General features: G+C 57.7%; 1 protein-coding gene across 1 annotated transcript in view; it reads left to right on the top strand.

Moving 5' to 3' along the window:
* LOC142002539 (vasoactive intestinal polypeptide receptor 1-like) overlaps window positions 1-26,978 on the top strand; it is an 87,899-nt gene that overhangs the window by 47,834 nt on the left and 13,087 nt on the right. Inside the window, exons 9-12 of the mRNA XM_074978717.1 lie at window positions 9,719-9,785; window positions 9,987-10,078; window positions 18,328-18,457; window positions 20,546-20,587. Coding sequence (XP_074834818.1) covers window positions 9,719-9,785; window positions 9,987-10,078; window positions 18,328-18,457; window positions 20,546-20,587 — 331 coding nt within the window. The remainder of the gene's footprint in view (window positions 1-9,718; window positions 9,786-9,986; window positions 10,079-18,327; window positions 18,458-20,545; window positions 20,588-26,978) is intronic.

Raw genomic sequence — 26,978 nt, 5'->3', positions numbered from 1 at the left:
GGTCAAAGCAGAGAGGACAATGCATGCCAGAGTTAGGAAGGAGATGGAAGCTGAGCTTTGAGCCCTGGAATCACGGTCAAAATCATCACGGGAGAAGCAAGAGCAGCAGTGCCCTGGAACTCCAGTGTGTAACTCTTCTGGTACGGACTCTAAGTGTAAGACATTGGGCATGTCTGAGAATGAGTATCTGTGTAGCTCTTCTGTGTCTGTGTTGCCTGTATGTAACAGGGCGAGTGGTAAAGGGGATGTGGGTAGCTCTGAGAAATGCTCTCTCACTAACCTGCATTGCAATAGCCAAGGGGAAAGTGTCTCTGGCTGTGGGTCTGAAGAAGTTAGCTGCTTGTCTGGGCAGCAAAGCAGTGCATCTCTCACTGCAATCCCTGAATGTGAGTCTAAATCCTTAGAAGGGAGCTTGGAATTAGGTCAGAGACAGGAGAGGTGCACGGAGCAGGAGGTTTCTGTGAAGCAGGTTGAAGTTAAGGATCAGGTTAAAATCCTACCGAAGAAGAAAGGTAAGTTTTGTGTTAGGAAAGAAGCTCAGGCTGGTGTGTTGAATCCAGCAGAGAGCGCGGATAAGCCTAACCCGCTGTCTGCTAGGAGCAAGCTATTGTCTGTGAATAGCTTCACAAGGTGTATGCTAGAGAAAGGTGATTTGTTTAAAGAAGAACAGAGTGATCAGCCATTGCCTGTGCAGAGAAGCAGTTTGTCTGCTAAGGGCGAGGACAGGCCTGGGAAAAGCTCTTCCAGGCCTGGCAGAAAAAAGGGTGCCTATGTGTCTGTGCAGGGAAGCAGCTTATCCACTGGGAGTGGCAAGTGTCTGGGAAAGAAGCTGCCTTACCTTATAGGTGTGTGTCTGAAATCAGCCAGGGGGGCGGGGACAAAGGAGGGAGTGTCTCTGCTTGTCTGTCTGTGGTGAACAGCGGCAGCATGCCTGGGGAAATGGAGCCTTTGTGTGTGTGCATTTGGAAAAGGTACTTGTGAGTGATCCAGTCCTGTGTCTGAGCAGGATGCCCCCCAGCCTGTGGTGGCTGGAGAGGGAACCACAAAAGAGCATTGCAGGTGTAATTTTGAATCCAGCCCTGGGTGCGGGAGCAGAGGGAATGGTTCTGGTTGTCTGTTTGCATTGGGCAGTGGCATCCCTGAAAAGGGAGCTTGTTCTTTGTGTGCAAAGGGTGCTTCTGCTCCTAGGGAGGTGAATCCTTTGTCTGAGCCTGGGGGAGCTTGAGAGGGTGCTAAGATCCCAGAGTTTGATCTGAGTACAGCTGAAGCCCAGGTGGGAAGTGGGCCTAGTTTTGTGTCTCCTAGGGAGGATGATGCTTTTACTTGGTCCTGTCCAGTTAGCATCACTGGGGAATCCCAGAGACCAGACACTTCTGTTGCTTGTTCTTTGCCTGATGCTGAGGTGTTACTGAGAGGGGGCGAGAGGACTCTGTCTGACCAGAGTCATCCTCTAGCCAGGACACAGGGGCTACGTCTACACGTGAACGCTACATCGAAGTAGCTTATTTCGATGTAGCGACATCGAAGTAGGCTATTTCGATGAATAACGTCTATACGTCCTCCAGGGCTGGTGCTGTCGACGTTCAACGTCGACGTTGGGCAGCACCACATCGAAGTAGGCGCAGCGAGGGAATGTCTACACGCCAAAGTAGCACACATCGAAATAAGGGTGCCAGGAACAGCTGCAGACAGGGTCACAGGGCGGACTAGCGCTTCCGGGGCAACAGCTAGCCACTCCCTTAAAGGGCCCCTCCCAGACACACGCAGCCTGCACAGCACGCGGTCTGCAGAGCCATAGGCACACACACCTCAAGCGACACAGTCATGGACCCCCAGCAGCAGCAGCAGCAGCCAGCGGTCCACCCAGCCGCCCCTGCAGAAGCAGCGCTCGCCCTGCTCCATGCCATGCAGGAGGCAGCTGATCACCTCCTTGCCACAGAGGAGGAGCTGCCCGCAGGGCAGGAGGATGCAACCCCCAACCCTGCAGCCCCCCGACCCCCCCACCGCACACGCCGCCGGCTGTGGAGCTACCCCACGAGCAGTGACTGGTGGGAGCGGCTGGTGCTCGGAGAGTGGGATGATGACCGCTGGCTCCAGAACTTTCGCATGAGCCGGCAGACATTTCTGGAGCTCTGCCAGTGGCTCACCCCCGCACTGAGGCACAGGACACCGCCATGCGGCGTGCCCTCAGTGTCGAGAAACGGGTCAGCATTGCTGTCTGGAAGCTGGCCACTCCAGACAGCTACCAATCCGTGGGCCAGCAGTTTGGCGTCAGCAAGGCCACCATCGGGGCTGTCCTCATGGAGGTAAGGGACCCACGGGGGGAGCGGGAGGCAGCCCTGGCAGGGGAGGGGAGTGGGGCCCTGGCAGGGGAGGGCCACACACACCCTGCACACCCCTCATTGGTGCTCTCCCATGTGCTTCCCCTGCAGGTCATGCGTGCCATCAACTCCCTGCTCCTCCACAGGCTCATGAGGCTTGGGGACCCAGATGCCGCCATCGCGGGGTTTGCCACCCTGGGCTTCCCCAGTTGCTTCGGGGCTCTGGATGGGACCCACATCCCCATCCATGCCCTGGAACACAGTGGAGGACGCTACATAAACAGGAAGGGCTACCACTCAGTGGTCCTCCAGGCCTTGGTGGACAGCCGGGGCCGTTTTCTGGACTTATATGTGGGCTGGCCTGGCAGCACCCATGACGCCCGGGTATTCTGGAACTCGGGCCTGTGCCACCGGCTGGAGGCGGGGACCTACATCCCCCAGCGGGAGATCCCTGTGGGGGACACCACCATGCCCCTCTGCGTCATCGCAGACGCGGCGTACCCCCTCCGGCCCTGGCTCATGCACCCGTACACGGGCCATCTCTCTGCCAGCCAGGAGCGCTTCAACCTGCACCTGAACCACGCGCGCCAGGTGGTGGAGCGCACATTTGGGCACCTCAAAGGGTGCTGGAGGTGCCTCCTCACCCACCTGGATGCAGGCCCCACCAACATCCCCCAGATTGTGGGTGCGTGCAGCGCCCTTCACAACCTCGTTGAGAGCAAGGGGGAGGCCTTGTTTCAGGGCTGGGCTGTGGAGGCAGGCAGGGCCGATGTGCAGCCACCCGCTGCCCCCAGTCGCCAGGTGGGCTCCGAAGAGACCCGGGTCCGGGAGGCCCTGCAGGCCCATTTCGATGAGGCCGCAGGGTGAACACTGGCAGGCCCCCCACTGCCCCCCCATCCTCCACAACACTCCCTGCCCCTACGCCCATACCACAGAGCACCCAAGAGCACCCCCCCCCACCATTCTTGAAAATAAAAACAGACATTTGTTTGTAAAACCAGATCTATGTTGAACTCTCCTTATTAATATCTTAACTAACTATTTACAGGCCGAATAAATATTGCATATATCTATCTATCTATCTATCTATCTTATAAGTCTGATAAGATGAAAGAAAAAAAGGGGAAGACAAGGAAGGGGAGAACTATGTACATGGGGGGCCAGGTATCAGCATCATAACAACAACATAACAACAGGGGTCTAATAGAAACTATTTACGAACGAACATAAAACTGAGGGGAATATATACAAAGGGGGAGCGGGGGCCACGTCCTGGGCCCCACACCCCCTAATGTCCAGCGCTGGGGGTGGGCAGCCGCGATCCGTGCCTCGGCCTCAGCCCTGGCCGGGGCTGGCTGGGGGCCGGGCGGACTGGGAGATAAGGCCGGTGGGTGTCAGCTGGCCCCAGGTTCCCCTTGTCGGAAAGGCCCTCGGTGGTGGGTGGTGGTGCGACGGCAGATGGAGCAGCGGATGGCGCAGCAGATGGAGCAGCGGGTGGAGCAGGCAGGGCGGGCACAGCGGCGGCCGGCGCGGCATGGGGGGGCCAGGTAGTCCGCGATATGCTCGAACGTATGCATGAAGGCCCCCCGTGCCTCCTGGCACCAGGCCAGCGCCCGCTCTTGCAGTTGAAGGCGCTGCTCCTCCACCCGCAGAGGCTGCTTGGTGACCTCCAGCTGCCGACGGTGGATGGCCAGCAGCTGGGGGTCCGTCGCTGTCCAGAGTGGGGCTGGCTCCACTGTCGTCCCCGCCCTGGGGCTGGTCGGTGCTCCGCCGAGGGGCTGGCCTGGAGTGATGGCCCCGGTGGGCTCTCCGGGACCACTGACACCTCGCCGGCGCTCTCCGGTCCTTCCGATGGTGCAGCTGCGGAACGCAGGGGGGAAGAAGAGTGGAGACAGCTGTTAGTGTGGGCCCCGAGCCGTGGCCCTTGTCCCCCCACCCCTCTGCTGCAGGTTCCCCATCCCCATCCCCGGGAGATGCTGCTGCTGCTGCTGATGGGTATCCCACCCCCTCCCCCTGGGGGAACCGAGGTTTCACTCCCCCCATCCCCAGGGATGGGGCATGGCACTGTTGTGCTGGGGGGGGGGCAGGGGCTGATGCACTCCTGTGAGGGACATGCCACTGCTGTCCTTAGGGCCATGGTCATCTGGGCATGTGGAGGGCCCTGGTCATATCTGTTACCCCCGCCCCTCAACCCCGGGGGTGCGCACCGGGGGGGTACGTACCTGATGGTCCCCTCCCACGGTTGGGGGACACCCGGTGGGCGGACGCCCTGCTGGAGCTCCTTGAGGGCAAGATAATCCTCAGCCCCCCGTCACTGGAGGAGGACTCCCCCTCCTCCTCCTCCTCCGGTGCCCCAGGGGTGGGCTTCTGGGGGAGCCCCCGGGGTGCAGGGCTTGCCTCCAGGACGGACTCCGCCTCCAGGGCCTGCTGGGGCTCCTCGGCCAATGTATCAAGTGTGGCCGGAGGGGAGGAGGTGTTCCGGGGGCCCAGGATGGCCCTGAGCTCCCTGTAAAAGGGGCAAGTGACGGGGGCGGCCCCAGGTCGGCCGGCCACATCCCGGGCCTGGGCGTAACCCTGCCACAGCTCCTTCACTTTACTGCGGACATGATCCGGCGTGCGGGCAGGGTGACCCCGGGCAGCCAGGCCCTCGGCCAGCTGAGCGAATGCATCCGCGTTCCGCCTCTTGCTCCCCATTACCTGGAGCACCTCCTCCTCGCTCCAGAGCCCCAGCAGGTCCCGAAGCTCGGCCTCCGTCCAGGAGGGGCCCCGCTGCTGCTTCCCAGCCTGGCTGCTGGTCTGGGAGCCCTGGCTCCCCTTGGGGGGGTGCCCTGTGGGCGCTTTGGGGGCTGGGGGGAGGCCATCGCAGCTGGTGGGGGTGTCTGTGGGTGCGGAGGAGCGTGCAGGCTGGCCGCGTGGCAATGCTGCTGCCTGCACGCTCTCTCAGCTTCCTGCACAGGAAGGCAGGGGGCGGGGAGCTTTAAGGGGGCCGCTGCACACGGCGACCATCGAGCTCAGGGGCTGGAGAGAGCGTCTCTCACCCCTCAGCTGATGGCCGCCATGGCGGACCCCGCTATTTCGATGTTGCGGGACGCGCAACGACTACACGTTCCCTACTTTGACGTTGAACGTCGAAGTAGGGCGCTATTCCCATCTCCTGATGGGGGTAGCGACTTCGACGTCCTGCCGCCTAACATCGATGTCAACTTCGAAATAGCGCCCGCCACGTGTAGCTGTGACGGGCGCTATTTCGAAGTTGGCTCGGCTACTTCGAAGTAGCCAGCACGTGTAGACGCGGCCAGGAAGAGCAGACTGGCAATGGAGTTACGCTGCCTGATGAAAATAAAGAAGCTGGTGGCAGAAGGGAGAAAAGTGATCCTAATTTTTTGTCTAGTGGTACTAGCTGTCTGCCTGGAAGGGGATTGTGTGGGAATCTGCCCGATGGGCTAGAAATGATCCTGGAAGTAGGTGAAATACCAGAGTTGTTCGTTGCTCAAGGGAGCAGTTCCCCTGTGGAGCCAGAGAAGGGTGAGTTGTTGTTTGAGGGAGCTCTTGAAGAAGAGAATTCCCCTGAAAGTTTTCCTGAGGAGTTTGTGGGGACTGCAGAAAATGGGAGTGAGGTGAAGAAGAGTGATCAGGAAAGGTGCTTGTCTGTAGGAGCCAGAGCAGCCCTTTGTCTGGGGAGAAGTTTGTTTCAGTTCCTGATGGCTAGGACCTGCCTGAGTGTGAAACTACTGGCTGTGCTCTGCAAGGGTCTGACATGGGCAGTGTGAAGGTTTCTCAGGAGATAGGTGGTCCAGGGAAAATGAAATCAGTGGGGGAATTTGAGCAGCCCTGTAAAGACCAAGTGACTGCGTGTGACCAGCTTCCTGGGAATGCAGTGGTGTTCCAGATTGTTGTTGTGAATGAGCAGAATGGGTCTCAGGTTCAGAGAGGAGATTATATGACTGAGAATGTGGAGCAGGACAATTGTGCAGTTAATTTCTTTAAAAGACAGGAGTGGGCAAGTAATGTCTGATCTCTGTACACGGTGGACACTTGTATTCTTGTAATGGACTCCTCTTTTGATTCCAAGTGGGAACAGAAGTGGGAGGTGGTAAAACAAAGGAGCTATGGGCCAGAAAGGGTTAGAAAGAAACTGTTTTGGGTGGATGCTTTGTCTCAGACTCACGGAGCAGCTTCAGGGAAACTGCTGGAGGTCTGTGAAAAGGCAGAATTCCAGACTGATTTGAAGAGAAAGGTCTCCCTAGCTGTAGCCATTGTTAGAGGGGCTGGCACACCCAGACAGCAAGGAAATTCAGAGTTCTACCCCACGGGGCAAGGGAGAAGATTAGAACTTGATGGTGCAAAGAAAAGCATTAGCCATTTAACCCCAAAAGGCCAGATTCTCAAGGATGTTACACAAAAGTTGTGTTTTAACAAGAGACAATGTAAATATACAAATGCCATGAATTTGTTCTTGCTACTGATGTTAGCTGTTGTAACTGGTGTATTGCTGTTACCAAAAGTTGTAAAATTGTACAATGTGTGTAATGTTTGGAAAGAATCATGCAACATGTTAACATGGATGTATATAAAGCATGAACTGTATGTAAAAGAACTTTGTAATTCTGGCATGTTGCTGTTGTTGCCTGTAACAAGACTTGTAACTTCTCGCATGAGAAGGAGCATTCCAAATTTACTGTATGGTATGGCAAGGGAAACTGAGGCACTCAGCTATTTTGCTTGTGTGGCGAAATGCCAAGGATCATACACTGTGGAAAACTTTGTATGTACGTTTATTGGATTGTGACTACGTTCCAAATATTGGCCAGAGCCTGCTTGGATGAATTTGCTCTTTGGTGCAACTCTGGGCATGAGCACATGGGATGTGGGGTGGCCTGTCTGCAGGAGCAGATCCCATCTGCTATTGTTCTAAGTGAGCGTAGTTTTGAATTTGGAGCAGGATATGATGAGCCTGTGACTCCACTGGTGAAGCTTGTGTTGGACAAGCAAGGTTTCCCAAGCCATTCAAAAACCTTTGGCACTTCTAATGTTGGGTTTGAACTGTGGTGGCCCAGAGCCAAGCATGGGAAGGCCCTGCGAAGCATTCAGTGATGTTACTGGCATCCCCTCCTGCATCAATTTTGCCTTGAGGGTGTCATGTGGCTGGACCTTTTTATTGGGTCTGGAAAACATTTTATATGCCCAGTGTGACTATTGGCCCCAAATATTGTGCTAGGGGTGCCCTGTGAAGTGTCACATGAAAGCTGATGATGCCTGACTCTATGTCTGCTACTCGTGTGTCTGTAGCTGATACGTATGTAAAGTTACAGATGTTTAGCTCTGCAGCTATGTGAGAAATGTCTCAGTGCTGAGGTTCACAAAGGGAGGTGGGGCTCCACCCCAGCCCGGCCAATAGACTGAGCGAAGGCCCAGGTGGCTAATACCCATTTTGTGATGGTGGGCTTTCCTACTGGGACTGCAACAAATGGAACCTCAGCACAGTGACCCACCTGGTCAGGTGGTAAACCAAGACGAATGGGAAGAATGGAATTTTCCCTCTGCATATGAAAAGGTATAAGAGGGGCCCTGGCAGGTACTTTCTTTGTTCTACAATCCTCAGAGTTAAGCCTGTCTGGACTAGGGGCCCATCCCTGAGCAGGATCATGTGGATTTAGCAGTGTTCATCTTGGATCTTTCTTCTCGTGGTTTCCAAGTGTCCATGTCCCAGCATGGGGACCCCAGCAGCCGGATCTACAATGTTCTAACGAATGAATCTATGTCACCTGAAATGAACTTTCAGAGATTCTCAAGATTCAGCAAATGACATTGCTGGTTGCGTCAGAGGTTATGACTGAAGCGTGTAAAGTGTCGCTTTAACAATTATTCTTTCTAACCCTGTTCTTCCTTTTGTATTAATGAACCCTTAGGTATTAGATCTAAGGATCTGGCTTTTGTGTGGTTTGGTGGTAAGATCCAAGTATATATTGACCGGGGCTGGGGCTGGGCCCTTTGGGGTCTGGAAGAATCTGTGTGGTGTTTGGTGAAACAGATGTAATAACCTCTCACCTAAAGTTTGGGTTTGCTGGTCTGGGCTGGTAGAGCAGCTGGGAAGTCTGTGGGTTTGCTTGTGTGGCTTCTGGCTGGCCTGTGGGGCTGGCAGAGGTGCTGTAGAGGCTGGTAGATTTGCCTTAGTAAGTGGCCTGGATTTTACTCAACAGTACCTGGATTGATTTCTTGAGATGTGCCCAGAACCCCGTCCTGTCACAGTGTATTCCCCCAAACATTCCCAGCTCTCCTAGGCCAGGCTGGGGGGACCTCCCCAAGTCTCGGCAGTGCCAGGAGGAGTGGAGCCTCCCCCCCCCGAATCAGAAGTGTGGCTAAAAGTGGTGAGGGGGGTTAAAAAGATGCTAGTGTGTGCGCTGCTCTGAGTTTGAGCTCCCTCCCCCTCCCTCTGCTGCCCCACCCTGCGACCCACAGGGAGCGTGTGCCAGGCTGCTGTGGCTGCCACTGCGGGAGCTCTCGCTGTAGGACCCAATGCAGATCCCAGTGTCCAGACGCTATGTGTACAGGTGCGCACGCACACACACACGCATGCGCACGCACACACATGTGCACGCGCATGCACACACACGCGCACATGTGCGCGCACACAGTAAGATATCACTTGTGTCACAGAGTGGCCACTATGAGTCTGTAAACTCTTCAGAGCAGAGCCTTAGGCTGAGAGTCATCCGACTCCTCCAGGGGCTACCAAGCAGCCATGAGTGGCCTCAGCGGCTACCTGTGGCTGAGATAGGCTGGATTCGGGCTGGTGACTGACAAGTGAAAGGCGACCTGCCAACCTTAAACAAATCCTCCCCAGCCACTATAGACCACACCACAGTAACTCTGAGCCTGGAACCAATCCCAGCAACAAATCCCACTGCCAACTCTGCTCACGTATCTACACCAGCGATATCATCACAGGACCTAACACCAACCACACCATCAGGTGTTGACATCTCCCCATCACCTGACTCCCCACTCAGTCAGGTGTTGACTGAGAATGGGCCATATCTCCCCCCCATCTGACCTGATTTTTCCTCTCTTCGTACATACTACTGATAAAGGGCCCTTTCCACCTTGTGAGCTCTGGCCCTCCCTCTGCTGGGACCCTCCTCTTTAAATACCCCTCTGAACACCGCCCCCCCCGACTCATGCAGCTGGTGAAACAGGTCTTTGCCCACGAAAGTTTATGCTCCAAAATATCTGTTAGTCTGTCAGGTGCCGCAGGACTTCTTGTTGTAAGTGAAAGGCAGTAGCTCGCTAGCCACACCCCCAGCTTGCAGGTCTGCACCAGTGTCAGTGTTATGGAGCTGCTCCACAAAGGCCCAAGGAGTCAGTAATGCCTCTGCATGTCCCCTGCTCTCTCCTAGGTGCTGGGATGACTATGCCAGTCTGTACTGGTGGGTGATCAAGGCTCCCATCCTCTTTGCCATCTTTGTGAGTATGCCGCGGGGTGTTCTCCTTTGTGAACATGCAGGACACAGGGCCAGTGGCATGAGAGGGGACAGCAGTATTCCTGGGAGGGTGTCCAAGCCACCTGTGGGGAGACAGAGAGGCACCTGGCTTGCAGTTCAGGAATACCATTGGGGGGCAGGTTCCAGTCCCAGGCTGAGACAAACCCTCTCTTCTCTTCACTAGATGAACTTCCTCATATTCCTGAACGTGATCCGAATGCTAGTGCAGAAGATCCGATCCCCCGACGTCGGCAAAAACTACAAGCAGCAGTACATGTAAGTAAAGCATTAGCACTCCTGGCCCCTGTCGGCTGCTTCCCCCGGCTGGGAAAATCCACTTGGCTCAGTGACCTGGGCACAGGAAACATTATCCCTTCCCTGCATAGCACTTTGGCCTGGCTTGGCTGGCTGTTCCCCAGGCTTAAGGTTTCACTAGGCCAGTGGCTGTTATAGGGTGTGTTAGATATGGAATTTGGGTGCCGTACAGCACTTTCCAAGAGCCAAAGCCAGACACTCAGCATGTATCAGTAGTGACTGCAATGGGGCTACAGCAATTTCTGTCTCGGTCCTCAGTCATTTTCGAACCCAAACAGAAAACACCACGTGGTGTTGGTGATGCCTGAAGAGGGAGGCTTTGTGATGGGGTCTGTGCTCATCCACTCATAAATCAGGCACTTTACCAGGGCCCCTGACAGACCCTCACATGCACCTGTCAGAACAGAGACCTGGAGCCATAAGGTTTAAAAATAAAACCTGCCCTGATGCCACATGAAAGTTGGACAGTTACATCATCACACACCATAGGCTCGCCGTACTGGAAGAGAATTTGAGAAGTCAGATAGTCCAGTCCCTTGCACTCACGGCGGGACCAAGAACCATCTAAACCGTCCCTGACAGGTAAGTTTGTCTAAAGCAGTCTTAAAAATCTCCAGTGGCAGAGATCCTACAGCCTCCTCAGGCAATTTATTTCAGTCCTTAATCACCCTGACAGTTAGGAAGGTTTTCCTAATGTCCAACCTAAGCCTCCCTTGCTGCAATTTAAGCCCATTGTTTCTTGTCCTATCATCAGAAGGTAAGAAGAATAATCATTTTTCTCCCTCCTTGTCACAACTTTTTAGGTATTTGAAAGCTATCACATCCCCTCTCAGTCGTCTCTTTTTCCAGACTAAACAAACCCAGGTCTTTCAGTCTTCCCTCGTAGCTCTTGTTCTCTAGACCTTTAATACTTTTTGTTGGTCTTCTCTGGGCCTTTTCCAGTTTGTCCACATCTTTCCTCAAATGAGGTGCTCAGAACTGGACACAATACACCAGCTGGGGCATTACGGCACTTCTCATGTCTTGTGTTGTACATGGGGTTGTCACAGTGGTAGGTCTTACCAGGTTATGCCTGCCCCCAGGATACGTTTCCAGCTGAGCTGTCTTACCTTAGCACTACCGGTGAGGTACGTAGTCAAAAGCACTGCCAGTTCTCGATTCTCTAACCGCCTGCACCAAACACAAACCTCTCCCTGTGCGGGCTGGCTCGACAGCCTCACCTGTTGGTGCTTCAAGTCCTGAGCCCACGGTCAGGTCCACACCAATATCACCAGATGCCCACTGTAATCCACCCAGAGCATGAAGGCCTCCTCGATGGCTGGATGTTTAGTTAAGGCCAGTCCTCAGTTATGGGGCAAAATAATCCCCGGGGGTTAGCCAGGAACTGGAGGGATCTACCCTCATTCCCTACTTTAATGTTTGTTCTATTAAGGGGACCTTCTTATTAAAGAGGGAGGAATATGTTGTGTATTGGATTGTCCTAGGGATAGATCTGATTGTTGTCATAGTGACTGAGCAGATCACTGCGGGGTAGCCCAGCTGGTTTTTGTTGGTTCTGGCTTCTTGCGTGGGATGGAGTAAACAGAAAAGCAGCTCTCTGTCTTCAAACAACCTCTTCCTAAACTCAATGACTCCAAACAATATCACATCTTGCTAACATCAGTCTGGCTAACACATCCCAGAATGATGTTTGGTTTTTTTGCAGCAGCGTTCCACTTCACTCATATTTAGCATGTGGTCCACTCTGACCCCTAGGTCCCTTGCAGTATTTCTTCCTAACCAGTCATTTCCCATTTTGTCAGTATGCACCTGACTGTTCCTTCCCCAGTGGAGTATTTTACATTTGTCCTTGTTGAATTCAATCCTATCTTCTTCAGACCATTTCTCCAGTTTGTCCAGATCATTTTGAATTTTAATCCTATCCTTCAAAGCACTAGTAACTCCTCCCAGCTTGATGTCATCCACAAACTTTATAGGTGCTCTCTCTATGCCATTATCTCAGTCACTGATGAAGAACCAGACCCAGAACTGATGCCTGTGGGACTCCATTTGATAATGCGCTCCCATATTGACTGTGAACCACTAATAACTACTTTATGGAAAAATTTTCCAACCAGTTACACAGCCACCTGATGGCTGCTCCATCTCGGTTGTATTGTCCTAGTTAGCTTTCCTCACATAGCCTCTTGAGAAGCAATCAAAATATCTTACTAGAGTCCAGATATACCACATCTACTGCCCCTCCTCAAGGCCTGTAACCCTGTTAAAGAAAGTGATTGGGTTGGTTTGACATGACTTGCTGACTATTACTTACCACCTCATTATTTTCCAGATGTTTGCAAATTGATTGGTCTGTTATTTGCCCCATTATTTTTCCAGATACAGAACTTAAGCTGACTGGTCTGTAATTTCCTGACTTGTCCTTATTTTTCTTTTTATATATTGACCCAATTTTTTCCCCTTTCTAGTCTTCTGGAGTCTCTTCTGTTTCATCTCTAATGGCTCTGATATCTCCCCTGTCAGCTCCCTGAGTATTCCAGGGTGCATTTAATCAGGTCCTGGTGACTTAGAATCATAGAATCACAGAGCTGGAAGGGACCTCAAGAGGTCATCAAATCCAGCCCCCTGCCCCAAGCAGGATCAACCCCTGGTGAAGTAGTTTTTCCTAATATCCAGCCTACTCCTCTCCTTCTGTAACTTCAGACCATTGCTCTTTATTCTGCCATCATTGAGAACAGTTTCTCTGCATTCATTTTAGAGCTCCCCTTCAGGAAATTGAAGGCTGCTTTTAAATCACCCCTCAGTCTTCCCTTCTGCAAACTTGTGTGGCTGAGTCAGTTTCGTTCCTGGGCCCAGCCGCTTGTTCTGTAGGTAATCTGGGTACTGCGGTGTGGGCCCCATGTGCCCTGGCCACAGCGTGGATTCTGTCCCTCAGCTGAAGGGGCTGGGGTAGGCTGGCCTGCTTGGGCTGGGTAAGCCGTTCTCCCCAGCCCCTGGCTGACCTCGGTGGTCACTTGTTGGGGAGGGGAGACCAGCCACTCCCTGTGGGGACTCTTCACTTCCCCACTATCTCTGGCAATACTGGTGCTCTCCTCTTGCTCTCTCACTCCCACTGTCTCTGCTGTTGTCTCCTGACCCCGCTCCAATGCTCTCTTGGGCTCCGGCTCCAGCAGGGGAGGCTTTTTGAACAGTCATGGGGCAGCCTCCAGTGAGCTCAGCTGCCCCTTCTTGGGGATGCTGCAGCTCAGCTGCTCCTCCTGCCCGGAAGGGTCCTTCTGCTAGTTTGCCAGGCTATCTCCTCCCGTTCAGTGTGGCCTCTCTCCCCTCTGGCCTGACCCTGTCACACTCGTCTCAGTAACTTCTCAGTAACTTTTACCTTGTTCTTTGGCTACGGTAGCGTCTGCCCCACCTCACTTTCACTGGCACTAACCGTGTTAGACACCCTGTCACTGCTCACTTCTGTAGCGAAAAGGGAAACTTCTGCATTCCCCCGTCTTTGGTCATTGTTGTTCCCCGTTGCTGAGTAAGGGGCCTCCTCAGCCCTTCGGCTTGCTCTTGCCTTGAAGAGCACAGCTATGCTGCCACTGTTTGTTGAGAAAACAAAGGTCGATGCCCAAAAGTTGACAAAACAGAAATGGCCAGAGGGTGTTCACACTTACTCCTGTTGACAGACCGTGTCTACACTGGGGGCGCCAGTCAGCGTGTGAGCAATGCATTGTGGGTACGTATCCCACAGTCCAGTGTGGTGGGAAGGTGGAGCAGATCCCTGTACATCTTGGGATTCCCTTTGAGCTCTCCCACAGCTGGGGGGAGCGGCACCATGAGTAGCTCTGGGAGCTCTGTGCTGAGGGATGTCAAAGCAGCACAGCAGCCTGTCGCCCTCCCCCTGCAGCACCTGCTGCCTGCCCCAGTGTGCCCAGTGCGGGGCAGGACAGGAACAGTCCCACGATTTGCTCTTTGCGTGTTCCTGAAAGAGGTCAGCTCACTCAGCTGCCCGTGCGCCCCAGAGCTCTGCACGGGGAGGAGCGTGCCCCTGCAGGGCAGCAGGGATCACAACACCGTAGAATCGTAGTCCATCCATAGTCCATAGACATCGAGTCCAGCCCCCTGCCTAAAGCAGGATCAACCCCAACTAAATCATCCCAGCCAGCACTTTGTCAAGCCGGGAGAATCCACCGCCTCTCTAGGCAACGCATCCCAGTGCTTCACCACCCTCCTGGGGCAAGAGTTTTTCCTAATACCCAACCTCCCCCTCCCCCTCTGTAGCTTCAGACCATTGCTCCTTGTTCTGCCGTCTGTCACCACTGAGAGCAGCCTCTCTCCATGCTCTGTAGAGCTCCCCTTCAGGAACTTGAAGGCTGCTATCGAATCACCTCTCAGTCTTCTCTTCTGCAAACTAAATAAGCCCAAATCCCTCAGCCTCTCCTCATGGTTCCTCCCCCTAATCATTTTCGTTGCCCTCCACTGAACCCGCTCCAGTGCGTCCACATCCTTTCTATACTGGGGGGCTCCGAACTGGCCAAATAAAGGCATCAGGGCAGGCGTGGTGGGCAGCCGGCTCTGTCACCAACAGACAGTGAAGTCTACCCTGGCTTTTAGTGGACAACAACGGGAGGGGACAAGAAAACCTCCTGAGAGGCGGTGGGGATGGAAACTTTTTGTCCTCAAGCCTGGGCGATGTTCCAGGCACAAGCTGCCCTGGAGCACGGGCGCTCTCGTGGCTGTGTCGCCGAACGGCAGGGTTTGGAGACAGAACGTGGTCATGCAGACACACCCTAAGGTCTGTAAGCAGGGCGGAGGGCAAGGAGTTTGAATGCACACCCACCAACGGGCCACCCCACTCTTTCTCTGCTCCACCCCCAACCTGCCTGGCTGGGGACTGCTGGGGTGGGGGGTGGCAGCTGCAGGGGGATAGCCTCCCTCCCTCCCCTGCCCCCCCACTGAGCGGGGGGTGGGGACTTAGAGCCAGGCAGGCTTCGAACGACCTGCTTCCCAGCATCGAACGCACATCCCCGCCCTCAGCGCATGGCGTAGTGCCGCGTGCCCTAGGCCGCCGAGCCCCACTGGGCAGCTGGAGGCCTCTCAGCCACCCGCAGAGATGTAGGGCTCAGCAGGCTGGGAGGTGGAGGTGGAGCTCCCTGTGGTGAGTGTGGGGGTGGGGGACACGGGGGAGCAATCCCCTGCCACGGCTGCCACTGGCTGTCACCTGGCCCCAGCCCCAGGTACTCCTCCTCCTCCCAGGCTGAGGGGGTGGGACCTTCAGGCTGAGCTGTGCTGGGTTGGGAGGATCTTCAGGCCTAGTGGAGGGGTGCCAGGGGTGGGGCCAGCTGGAGAGGAAGGGTGGGGGGAGAAGGCAGGGCCCCTGTGGGGGCGGTGTGGTCCATATTTACAAAAAAAGCAGCCCCCACCTGCTCCGAAATTCCTGCCTTCAGGCCTGCATCTGAAGAATGTTTCCTTGCTACCTTTGATGTCTCTAGCTAGTTTGATCTCAGCTGTGTGCATCAGGACATGCAAACAGGATGCTACAATAATGACATTCACTGGGTCCCACTGCACAGCCTGCATCGTTTGAGATGCCTTTTAACGCAAAGAGTAAGAGCAAATAGTACAAAACTCTGCCATGCAACTGGGCTTCAGTCACTGCCGGAATGTTGCACTTTGCAATTCCTGACTTAGATGATTCTTTTCACCAGTGCTGCTGCATTTGTAAGACATATAAAAGCCTGTGATTTGTCGGCCTGGCAAATATGAGCACACAGAAAAGAGCCTGCGCTGCTTGGCTGGTGTTGCTTTCAGGCACTGAAGCCGTGGAAACTAGGAAGTTCCTTGAGCTGACCAACATGTGCTGGGGGGAGGGGAAGGATAGCTCAGTGGTTTGAGCAGTGGCTTGCTAATCTCAGGCCTCTGAGCTCAGCCCTTGAGGGGGCCATTTAGGGGTCTAGGGCAAATAGAAGGGGCGGGGGGGGACTTGGTCCTGCCAAGAAGGCAGTGGACTGGACTCAATGACTTCCCGAGGTGCCTTCCAGCTCTATGAGATGTGTGGCTCCATGTAGTACTTAGAGGTGGGTTTGCCTGTCAGGGAAGGGCTGGGAGGGCCTGATCTGGAGTCTTTATGTGTACAAGTAAAACATGAAGCGAGATGACAGACATGAGCAATGGTTGAAGGCCCATGTGGCACCTGGAGCCACAACATTCTCTACATTCAGTCCCATACTTAGCAGTTGGAAGCTGTCCTCTTGCTAAATCAAACGCAGCTGCCAGATTGCCAGACAAGGAAGGCTCCTGCCCAGTACTGCAAGTGGCTTATGGCCAGGCCAGAAGTCATGCTCCAGATCTCTGCCAAACTATAGACTATTGGGGTGGTCCATTTCCCCCTCGCTGTCTGCCCCACAGGCCCCCCCCCGGACCCTCTGCATCCCTGACAAACCCTGTCAAACCCATTTACAAACTGCAGAACCCCCAGGCACTCAGCAAAGCTCATGCACAGCCCGAGGGCAGATCCTACTCTCCTTCCTTCGGCCCTGACCCTGCTGTCTGTCTGGGTCTGTCTACACAGCCTCCTGGAGAGAGCGACTTGGCCCGGGCAACATGCTTGGTAGTAGGATTCATACTAGACTCTGACAATAGCTGTGGGGACAACACTTTGAGGCTGTGGCGTGGGCTGGGGCTTGGGCACTGGTGCTTAGGGAGAGGGACAGGTAAGTGGTTCCAGTGTTTAATTACCATCTGTTACAAAAACTACATTGTCCTCCAAGCCTGAAACTGTCTATCGTCAGCTTCCAGCCCCTGGAGTTGTCTCCAGCTTTGTGTCCTAGATTAAAGAACGTTCAACTTTCCAAAACTTTCACTTATTGGTCATCATCGAGGCTACGTCTACACGTGCCCCAAACTTCGAAATGGCCACACAAATGGCCATTTCGAAGTTTACTAATGAAGCGCTGAAATGCATATTCAGCGCTTCATCAGCTTGCGGGCTGCTGCGGCACTTCGAAATTGACGCGCCTCGCCGCTGCGCGGCGCGTCCAGATGGGGCTCCTTTTCGAAAGGATCCCACCTACTTCGAAGTCGCCTTATTCCCATGAGCTGATGGGAATAAGGGGACTTCGAAGTAGGCGGGGTCCTTTCGAAAAGGAGCCCTGTCTGGACGCGCCATGCGGTGGCGAGGAGTGTCAATTTCGAAGTGCCGCAGCCACCCGCATGCTGATGAAGCGCTGAATATGCATTTCAGCGCTTCATTAGTAAACTTCGAAATGGCCATTTGTGTGGCCATTTCGAAGTTTGGGGCACGTGTAGACACAGCCCAAGTCACCCCTGCACCTCTCCTGGAGAAACAAACCCACCTGAGCTGCTTCAGCCTTTTCCAGACCTGGGGTCATCCCCACAGCTGTAGGGTGAACCCAAGGGGCCAACTCCTTCTCAGGCCTGGGCCCAAAAGCCAAGCCGACCTGTGAGAGAACTGTGGGCTTTCCATACAGAGTGTGAAGTCTGCCATAACCTTAGCGCATGACCTACTAAAGTCCTTCAGACAGTGAGTGAGCACCCACTGATGCCATGTCAGCAGTGGTTGCTGTTTGAAATGCCAAATTCTTTTTCTCTCTGCTGCTATTATTCTGATATTGATCATTTGCAGACTCCATCCCCCTGTGGTCCCAGGTCAAGCCCAGGCCTCAGAAGCCAGCATCCAGACCTGACCCGAGCAGGTTCTGCTAGGCTCGCAGGCACTGACTGCAGAACTGGAGCAGGTCTGGGCGGGGAGGGATCCCATGGCTCCACCCTTCTGAGCCAAGAGCTGCTGGTGAGCTGCCTCAGCAGGATTTGTGAGTGGTCCCTTGAAGTTTGTGTTAACCACTTATGCTACCCAGTCTTGTGGTCCCCAGAGCCGAAGAGCTCTGCGTCAGCCTGAAAGCCCATCACTCTCACCAGCAGGTCCAATACAAGCTGTCACCGCCTGGTCCTTGTCTGGCTCATGACCTGGGCCCAACAAGGCCCCAATAATGCGTCACTTCTCCCAGCTGCCGTCCCTGCACTTCTGCAACAAACCCAGTGCTGCTCCCGTTGGTGTGTGTGGCCTGGCCAATGGCACAATTCTGTTTTGATGCTTTCCCACTAGCTCTAGTCACCAGGGCAGGGGAGCATCTTTCAGTCACGACCAGCGCAAGCCCAGCTCTCCTTGTGTGCCCAGAACCTGCCTGTTGCTTGCTTCCTTCCAGGAGACTGGCGAAATCCACGCTGCTTCTCATCCCTCTCTTCGGGGCTCACTACGTGGTGTTTGCCCTGTTCCCTGAACACATTGGCGTCGAAGCAAGACTTTATTTTGAACTGGTTCTCGGCTCCTACCAGGTAGGAGAGTGAGGGAGCAGCTGGGGAGGGAGGGGCGACAACAGAAGCCATAGCAGTGAACCTGGGCCCAGAATCCCTCCCCCTGTGCCAGCTGCATGCAGCCCCTTGCACCCCTTGCCCGGCTCCACCTGAAAGCAGGGCAGGGAGGGGCCTGTTGGGGCTGCCAGAGCCGGAAAGTGGGCTATTCTTTCTTTATCCTTAATAAACTATAACGTAGCGGGGTGGGGTGGGAGGAATAAAGCTGAAGGCGACGTCTGACTGGCCATGAATGCTGATGGAACATCACCCTTCGCTGTATCCCCTTTGATAGGGGTGACTGTAATTAGTCAGCATTATCCCAGCACAGAATGAAACCTGCCCTCCTGCAGGTGCAGTTACCCACAATCCCCAGACCCAGTCCCCTGTTTTACCAAGGAACAGAATCTCTCGTTGCTGAGATGGCAGCAAACCAGCCAGGAAAACTCCGCATGGCTCCTATGACGAGCTGGGTCCAACCAGCAGCAATGGCTTTCTTTGCCTAAACAGCCATACAGCGTGTGTATCGGCCTCAATCAAACATCTGGGCTGTGCTGCCAGGAGGCAAAGAGGTGAGATTTGCCTCCTACTTCTTCCAGCTCCTTTCTCCCAAGCACCAGGGGCCACTATCCGCCTGAAGGATGCCAGGCAGATGAGACGCCGCTTCAGCTGATCATTGCATTCATATCAGAAGTGGCTCAGAGGACATTTGAGCACCTACCGAGCTTTGAGGATCTGACCCTTAGTCAATGAGCCCCAGCACTGTTCCCAGCACTGTTCTGGTGAGCACAGGAGGCCTTGATCTGCAAATCCCTCTATGGATCAGGACCCAGCTCCGGCAGAAACCTGCTCTGCAACTGTAATGCTGACGGGTGGACTCAAACCTAGGACCTCTAGGGCTTAGATCACGAGCCTCAGCTCAGGCTGTAGAGGAGACGCATCCTTTCTCTCTGTCAGTGGTCTGAGTGCACTCCATGGGACAGTGATTCACCCCCAGTAGGTGTGTGGGTTAACACCCAGGCTCATTTCTCACGGTGAACACAGCTAGCCAGGCTTATCGCACTGACAATCCATGGGGTCTGTCTGGAGAATGAGCTGCCAGTCAGCCACACTCCTGTTCATTGGAAAGATGCCGCAAGAACCCCCTGCAGGCTGATGCTTCCCTGCCATGGCTGAAAGCGCAGGGAGACCTCCTGCACCCGTCCAGTGCTTAGAGGTGATGGGATGTGATGGGCACGTGGGAGAACCAGAAAGCACAGAAGAACGAACTGCAGGCCCTGCTGGATGTGAACCCTGAATTCGCCTGGGTCTTGTCTTGCTGTGGCTCCTGGTGCGCATCGCTTCTGAAGTGTTGCAAGTTTTAGCTCCCTCACCTTCTGGGGCCCCAGCTCACAACTGTGCTCCTGTTCTGCGCCTCAGACATTTTGACTCTTCAGCTTCTCTTCCAGCAGCTTGGGAACCCCACAGGGCGCTTGGGTTTGGCTTGGCAGAGGAGGAGTCTTTTCTAGAGCACTGTCCCCAGACTGGCATCGAGCACAGGGAGTGTGTCGTTTATAATTCAGGGAGACCAAAGCAGAAAGACAGCCACCTGTGCTAAGCAGCAGGCGTGCCCTGTGCTATGGTCCGCAGCCCAAAGGCCACCAGCCCCTCTGACTTGGCAGCCTTTTGTTCTGGGATAAAAGGGGAAGACCTTCCTCATGGTCTGGCCTTTTGGAGTCCCTCCAGGATGCCGCCCCCAGAGGTTCTTGTCTGTGAGCCCAAGAGCCCCCTCACACACTCAGGCCGTGACCATGTTCTGAGCAGATCCCTTCAGGAAAACAACAAAGCGAGACGCAGAGTCCCAAAGCCAACCCATGGGCCCATCCCAAGGAATGGGCATAGCTGATAGGCCCCAAGACGCAGGTCCTGGGCTCAGCTGCCCTCCAGATTCAGAGCTGGGCTTGGGGGGCCACAGATTGTGCACCTGGGCTGGGGGTTGAGGGGGAGAGTCTGACCCCAGGACTTTCCAGGGGCGGGGGGAATGTGGCAACATGATTGTTTTGTGACACTTCTGCCCTGCCTGTGATGTTTCAGGGGTTCCTGGTGGCTCTGCTGTACTGCTTCCTGAATGGGGAGGTGAGTGACACACCCCTGCAAACACACCCACGGACACTTGCAAGTGTACACACAAATGCACGGGTGTGCACATACATACTGCATTGTCTAAGGGTTCCTCTCTGCAAAGCACCAAAGCAGGAATCTTTTCTACCTAACCTGCCCAGGGCGGTGGCTGGCACAGGACCTGTATCCTTATAACCAGCCCCTCCTGCCTATCACCAACCAGCTAGTGCCAGCTGCAGCTGTTCAACTGGGCTCCCTGGCTGTTGGGAGGTGGGAGGGTCTGACACGGGGATGAGGAATCAGTGGACTGCTGTAAAAAGCTATCTTTCATTGGCCTGTAGCCAAAAGGCCCCTCAGCCCTGTGAGCTTGTCGGGGTGAGGCTCTCAAAGCCCTTTGCTGGACCTCAGTGAAACCTAGCACCCTGGGGCAGAGCTGTCCAGTCCTTAGGATGGTTCAGGGTGGCTGCCTCAGGCTCAGTGCTGTGGGAGGGCCCTCGTCCTACGGACAGGTCACAGGAGTCTGGGGAATTACCTAGCGGAGGAATCTGGGGCAGAGTGTCAGCAGGGATCCTCCTGCCCCCACCAGCACACTCATTGCGGTGATGGGAGCTGGAGGCGTCAAGCATCCTGCTCCCCTCCAGTACCCTCTCCTAGTCCACTGCGTACAGCTTCACCTTGGGAGCAGAAAGCAGAGCGCTCCGACCCAGCCCCAGGGCACTCCACGTCCCACTGCCACTGAGCTCTCCGACCCAGCCCCAGGGCACTCCACGTCCCACTGCCACTGGGCGCTCCGACCCAGCCCCAGGGCACTCCACGTCCCACTGCCACTGAGCTCTCCGACCCAGCCCCAGGGCACTCCACGTCCCACTGCCACTGAGCGCTCCGACCCAGCCCCAGGGCACTCCACGTCCCACTGCCACTGAGCGCTCCGACCCAGCCCCAGGGCACTCCACGTCCCACTGCCACTGAGCGCTCTCACCCAGCCCCAGGGCACTCCACGTCCCACTGCCACTGAGCTCTCCGACCCAGCCCCAGGGCACTCCAAGTCCCACTGCCACTGAGCTCTCCGACCCAGCCCCAGGGCACTCCACGTCCCACTGCCACTGAGCGCTCTGACCCAGCCCCAGGGCACTCCACGTCCCACTGCCACTGAGCTCTCCGACCCAGCCCCAGGGCACTCCAAGTCCCACTGCCACTGAGCTCTCCGACCCAGCCCCAGGGCACTCCACGTCCCACTGCCACTGAGCGCTCTGACCCAGCCCCAGGGCACTCCACGTCCCACTGCCACTGAGCTCTCCGACCCAGCCCCAGGGCACTCCACGTCCCACTGCCACTGAGCGCTCTGACCCAGCCCCAGGGCACTCCACGTTCCACTGCCACTGAGCTCTCCGACCCAGCCCCAGGGCACTCCACGTCCCACTGCCACTGAGCGCTCTCACCCAGCCCCAGGGCACTCCACGTTCCACTGCCACTGAGCTCTCTGACCCAGCCCCAGGGCACTCCACGTCCCACTGCCACTGAGCTCTCCGACCCAGCCCCAGGGCACTCCACGTCCCACTGCCACTGAGCGCTCCGACCCAGCCCCAGGGCACTCCACGTCCCACTGCCACTGAGTGCTCTGACCCAGCCCCAGGGCACTCCACGTTCCACTGCCACTGAGCGCTCTGACCCAGCCCCAGGGCACTCCAAGTCCCACTGCCACTGAGCTCTCTGACCCAGCCCCAGGGCACTCCACGTCCCACTGCCACTGAGCGCTCTGACCCAGCCCCAGGGCACTCCACATTCCACTGCCACTGAGCTCTCTGACCCAGCCCCAGGGCACTCCACGTCCCACTGCCACTGAGCTCTCCGACCCAGCCCCAGGGCACTCCACGTCCCACTGCCACTGAGCTCTCCGACCCAGCCCCAGGGCACTCCACGTCCCACTGCCACTGAGTGCTCTGACCCAGCCCCAGGGCACTCCAAGTCCCACTGCCACTGAGCGCTCCGACCCAGCCCCAGGGCACTCCACGTTCCACTGCCACTGGGCGCTCCGACCCAGGCCCAGGGCACTCCACGTCCCACTGCCACTGAGCGCTCTGACCCAGCCCCACGGCACTCCACGTCCCACTGCCACTGAGCTCTCCGACCCAGCCCCAGGGCACTCCACGTCCCACTGCCACTGAGCGCTCCGACCCAGCCCCACGGCACTCCACGTCCCACTGCCACTGAGCGCTCTGACCCAGCCCCAGGGCACTCCACGTCCCACTGCCACTGAGCGCTCTGACCCAGCCCCACGGCACTCCACGTCCCACTGCCACTGAGCTCTCCGACCCAGCCCCAGGGCACTCCACGTCCCACTGCCACTGAGCTCTCCGACCCAGCCCCAGGGCACTCCACGTCCCACTGCCACTGAGTGCTCTGACCCAGCCCCAGGGCACTCCACGTTCCACTGCCACTGAGCTCTCTGACCCAGCCCCAGGGCACTCCAAGTCCCACTGCCACTGAGCTCTCTGACCCAGCCCCAGGGCACTCCACGTCCCACTGCCACTGAGCGCTCTGACCCAGCCCCAGGGCACTCCACATTCCACTGCCACTGAGCTCTCTGACCCAGCCCCAGGGCACTCCACGTCCCACTGCCACTGAGCTCTCTGACCCAGCCCCAGGGCACTCCAAGTCCCACTGCCACTGAGAGCTCTGACCCAGCCCCAGGGCACTCCACGTCCCACTGCCACTGAGCGCTCTGACCCAGCCCCAGGGCACTCCAAGTCCCACTGCCACTGAGCGCTCCGACCCAGCCCCAGGGCACTCCACGTCCCACTGACACTGAGCTCTCCGACCCAGCCCCAGGGCACTCCACGTCCCACTGCCACTGAGCTCTCCGACCCAGACCCAGGGCACTCCACGTCCCACTGCCACTGAGCTCTCCGACCCAGCCCCAGGGCACTCCACGTCCCACTGCCACTGAGCGCTCCGACCCAGCCCCAGGGCACTCCACGTCCCACTGCCACTGAGCGCTCCGACCCAGCCCCAGGGCACTCCACGTCCCACTGCCACTGAGCGCTCCGACCCAGCCCCAGGGCACTCCACGTTCCACTGCCACTGAGCGCTCCGACCCAGGCCCAGGGCACTCCACGTCCCACTGCCACTGAGCTCTCCGACCCAGCCCCAGGGCACTCCACGTCCCACTGCCACTGAGCTCTCCGACCCAGCCCCAGGGCACTCCACGTCCCACTGCCACTGAGCTCTCCGACCCAGCCCCAGGGCACTCCACGTCCCACTGCCACTGAGCGCTCCGACCCAGCCCCAGGGCACTCCACGTTCCACTGCCACTGGGCGCTCCGACCCAGGCCCAGGGCACTCCACGTCCCACTGCCACTGAGCGCTCTGACCCAGCCCCACGGCACTCCACGTCCCACTGCCACTGAGCTCTCCGACCCAGCCCCAGGGCACTCCACTTCCCACTGCCACTGAGCGCTCCGACCCAGCCCCACGGCACTCCACGTCCCACTGCCACTGAGCGCTCTGACCCAGCCCCAGGGCACTCCACGTCCCACTGCCACTGAGCGCTCTGACCCAGCCCCACGGCACTCCACGTCCCACTGCCACTGAGCTCTCCGACCCAGCCCCAGGGCACTCCACGTCCCACTGCCACTGAGCGCTCCGACCCAGCCCCAGGGCACTCCACGTCCCACTGCCACTGAGCGCTCTGACCCAGCCCCAGGGCACTCCACGTCCCACTGCCACTGAGCGCTCTGACCCAGCCCCAGGGCACTCCACATTCCACTGCCACTGAGCTCTCTGACCCAGCCCCAGGGCACTCCACGTCCCACTGCCACTGAGCGCTCTGACCCAGCCCCAGGGCACTCCACATTCCACTGCCACTGAGCTCTCTGACCCAGCCCCAGGGCACTCCACGTCCCACTGCCACTGAGCTCTCTGACCCAGCCCAAGGGCACTCCACGTCCCACTGCCACTGAGTGCTCTGACCCAGCCCCAGGGCATTCCACGCCCCACTGCCACTGAGTGCTCCGACCCAGCCCCAGGGCACTCCACGTCCCACTGCCACTGAGCACTCCGACCCAGCCCCAGGGCACTCCACGTCCCACTGCCACTGAGCTCTCCGACCCAGCCCCAGGGCACTCCACTTCCCACTGCCACTGAGCGCTCTGACCCAGCCCCAGGGCACTCCACGTCCCACTGCCACTGAGCTCTCCGACACAGCCCCAGGGCACTCCACTTCCCACTGCCACTGAGCGCTCTGACCCAGCCCCAGGGCACTCCACGTCCCACTGCCACTGAGCTCTCCGACACAGCCCCAGGGCACTCCACGTCCCACTGCCACTGAGCGCTCCGACCCAGCCCCAGGGCACTCCACGTCCCACTGCCACTGAGCGCTCCGACCCAGCCCCAGGGCACTCCACGTCCCACTGCCACTGAGCGCTCCGACCCAGCCCCAGGGCACTCCACGTCCCACTGCCACTGAGCGCTCCGACCCAGCCCCAGGGCACTCCACGTCCCACTGCCACTGAGCGCTCTCACCCAGCCCCAGGGCACTCCACGTCCCACTGCCACTGAGCTCTCCGACCCAGCCCCAGGGCACTCCAAGTCCCACTGCCACTGAGCTCTCCGACCCAGCCCCAGGGCACTCCACGTCCCACTGCCACTGAGCGCTCTGACCCAGCCCCAGGGCACTCCACGTCCCACTGCCACTGAGCTCTCCGACCCAGCCCCAGGGCACTCCAAGTCCCACTGCCACTGAGCTCTCCGACCCAGCCCCAGGGCACTCCACGTCCCACTGCCACTGAGCGCTCTGACCCAGCCCCAGGGCACTCCACGTCCCACTGCCACTGAGCTCTCCGACCCAGCCCCAGGGCACTCCACGTCCCACTGCCACTGAGCGCTCTGACCCAGCCCCAGGGCACTCCACGTTCCACTGCCACTGAGCTCTCCGACCCAGCCCCAGGGCACTCCACGTCCCACTGCCACTGAGCGCTCTCACCCAGCCCCAGGGCACTCCACGTTCCACTGCCACTGAGCTCTCTGACCCAGCCCCAGGGCACTCCACGTCCCACTGCCACTGAGCTCTCCGACCCAGCCCCAGGGCACTCCACGTCCCACTGCCACTGAGCGCTCCGACCCAGCCCCAGGGCACTCCACGTCCCACTGCCACTGAGTGCTCTGACCCAGCCCCAGGGCACTCCACGTTCCACTGCCACTGAGCGCTCTGACCCAGCCCCAGGGCACTCCAAGTCCCACTGCCACTGAGCTCTCTGACCCAGCCCCAGGGCACTCCACGTCCCACTGCCACTGAGCGCTCTGACCCAGCCCCAGGGCACTCCACATTCCACTGCCACTGAGCTCTCTGACCCAGCCCCAGGGCACTCCACGTCCCACTGCCACTGAGCTCTCCGACCCAGCCCCAGGGCACTCCACGTCCCACTGCCACTGAGCTCTCCGACCCAGCCCCAGGGCACTCCACGTCCCACTGCCACTGAGTGCTCTGACCCAGCCCCAGGGCACTCCAAGTCCCACTGCCACTGAGCGCTCCGACCCAGCCCCAGGGCACTCCACGTTCCACTGCCACTGGGCGCTCCGACCCAGGCCCAGGGCACTCCACGTCCCACTGCCACTGAGCGCTCTGACCCAGCCCCACGGCACTCCACGTCCCACTGCCACTGAGCTCTCCGACCCAGCCCCAGGGCACTCCACGTCCCACTGCCACTGAGCGCTCCGACCCAGCCCCACGGCACTCCACGTCCCACTGCCACTGAGCGCTCTGACCCAGCCCCAGGGCACTCCACGTCCCACTGCCACTGAGCGCTCTGACCCAGCCCCACGGCACTCCACGTCCCACTGCCACTGAGCTCTCCGACCCAGCCCCAGGGCACTCCACGTCCCACTGCCACTGAGCTCTCCGACCCAGCCCCAGGGCACTCCACGTCCCACTGCCACTGAGTGCTCTGACCCAGCCCCAGGGCACTCCACGTTCCACTGCCACTGAGCTCTCTGACCCAGCCCCAGGGCACTCCAAGTCCCACTGCCACTGAGCTCTCTGACCCAGCCCCAGGGCACTCCACGTCCCACTGCCACTGAGCGCTCTGACCCAGCCCCAGGGCACTCCACATTCCACTGCCACTGAGCTCTCTGACCCAGCCCCAGGGCACTCCACGTCCCACTGCCACTGAGCTCTCTGACCCAGCCCCAGGGCACTCCAAGTCCCACTGCCACTGAGAGCTCTGACCCAGCCCCAGGGCACTCCACGTCCCACTGCCACTGAGCGCTCTGACCCAGCCCCAGGGCACTCCAAGTCCCACTGCCACTGAGCGCTCCGACCCAGCCCCAGGGCACTCCACGTCCCACTGACACTGAGCTCTCCGACCCAGCCCCAGGGCACTCCACGTCCCACTGCCACTGAGCTCTCCGA

This window comes from Carettochelys insculpta, chromosome 28 (genome assembly GCF_033958435.1).
Source record: "Carettochelys insculpta isolate YL-2023 chromosome 28, ASM3395843v1, whole genome shotgun sequence".
In the NCBI taxonomy this organism is placed as follows: domain Eukaryota; kingdom Metazoa; phylum Chordata; order Testudines; family Carettochelyidae; genus Carettochelys; species Carettochelys insculpta.
Note: the sequence above shows the minus strand (reverse complement) of the source record. Positions and strands in the feature narration are given on the sequence as shown.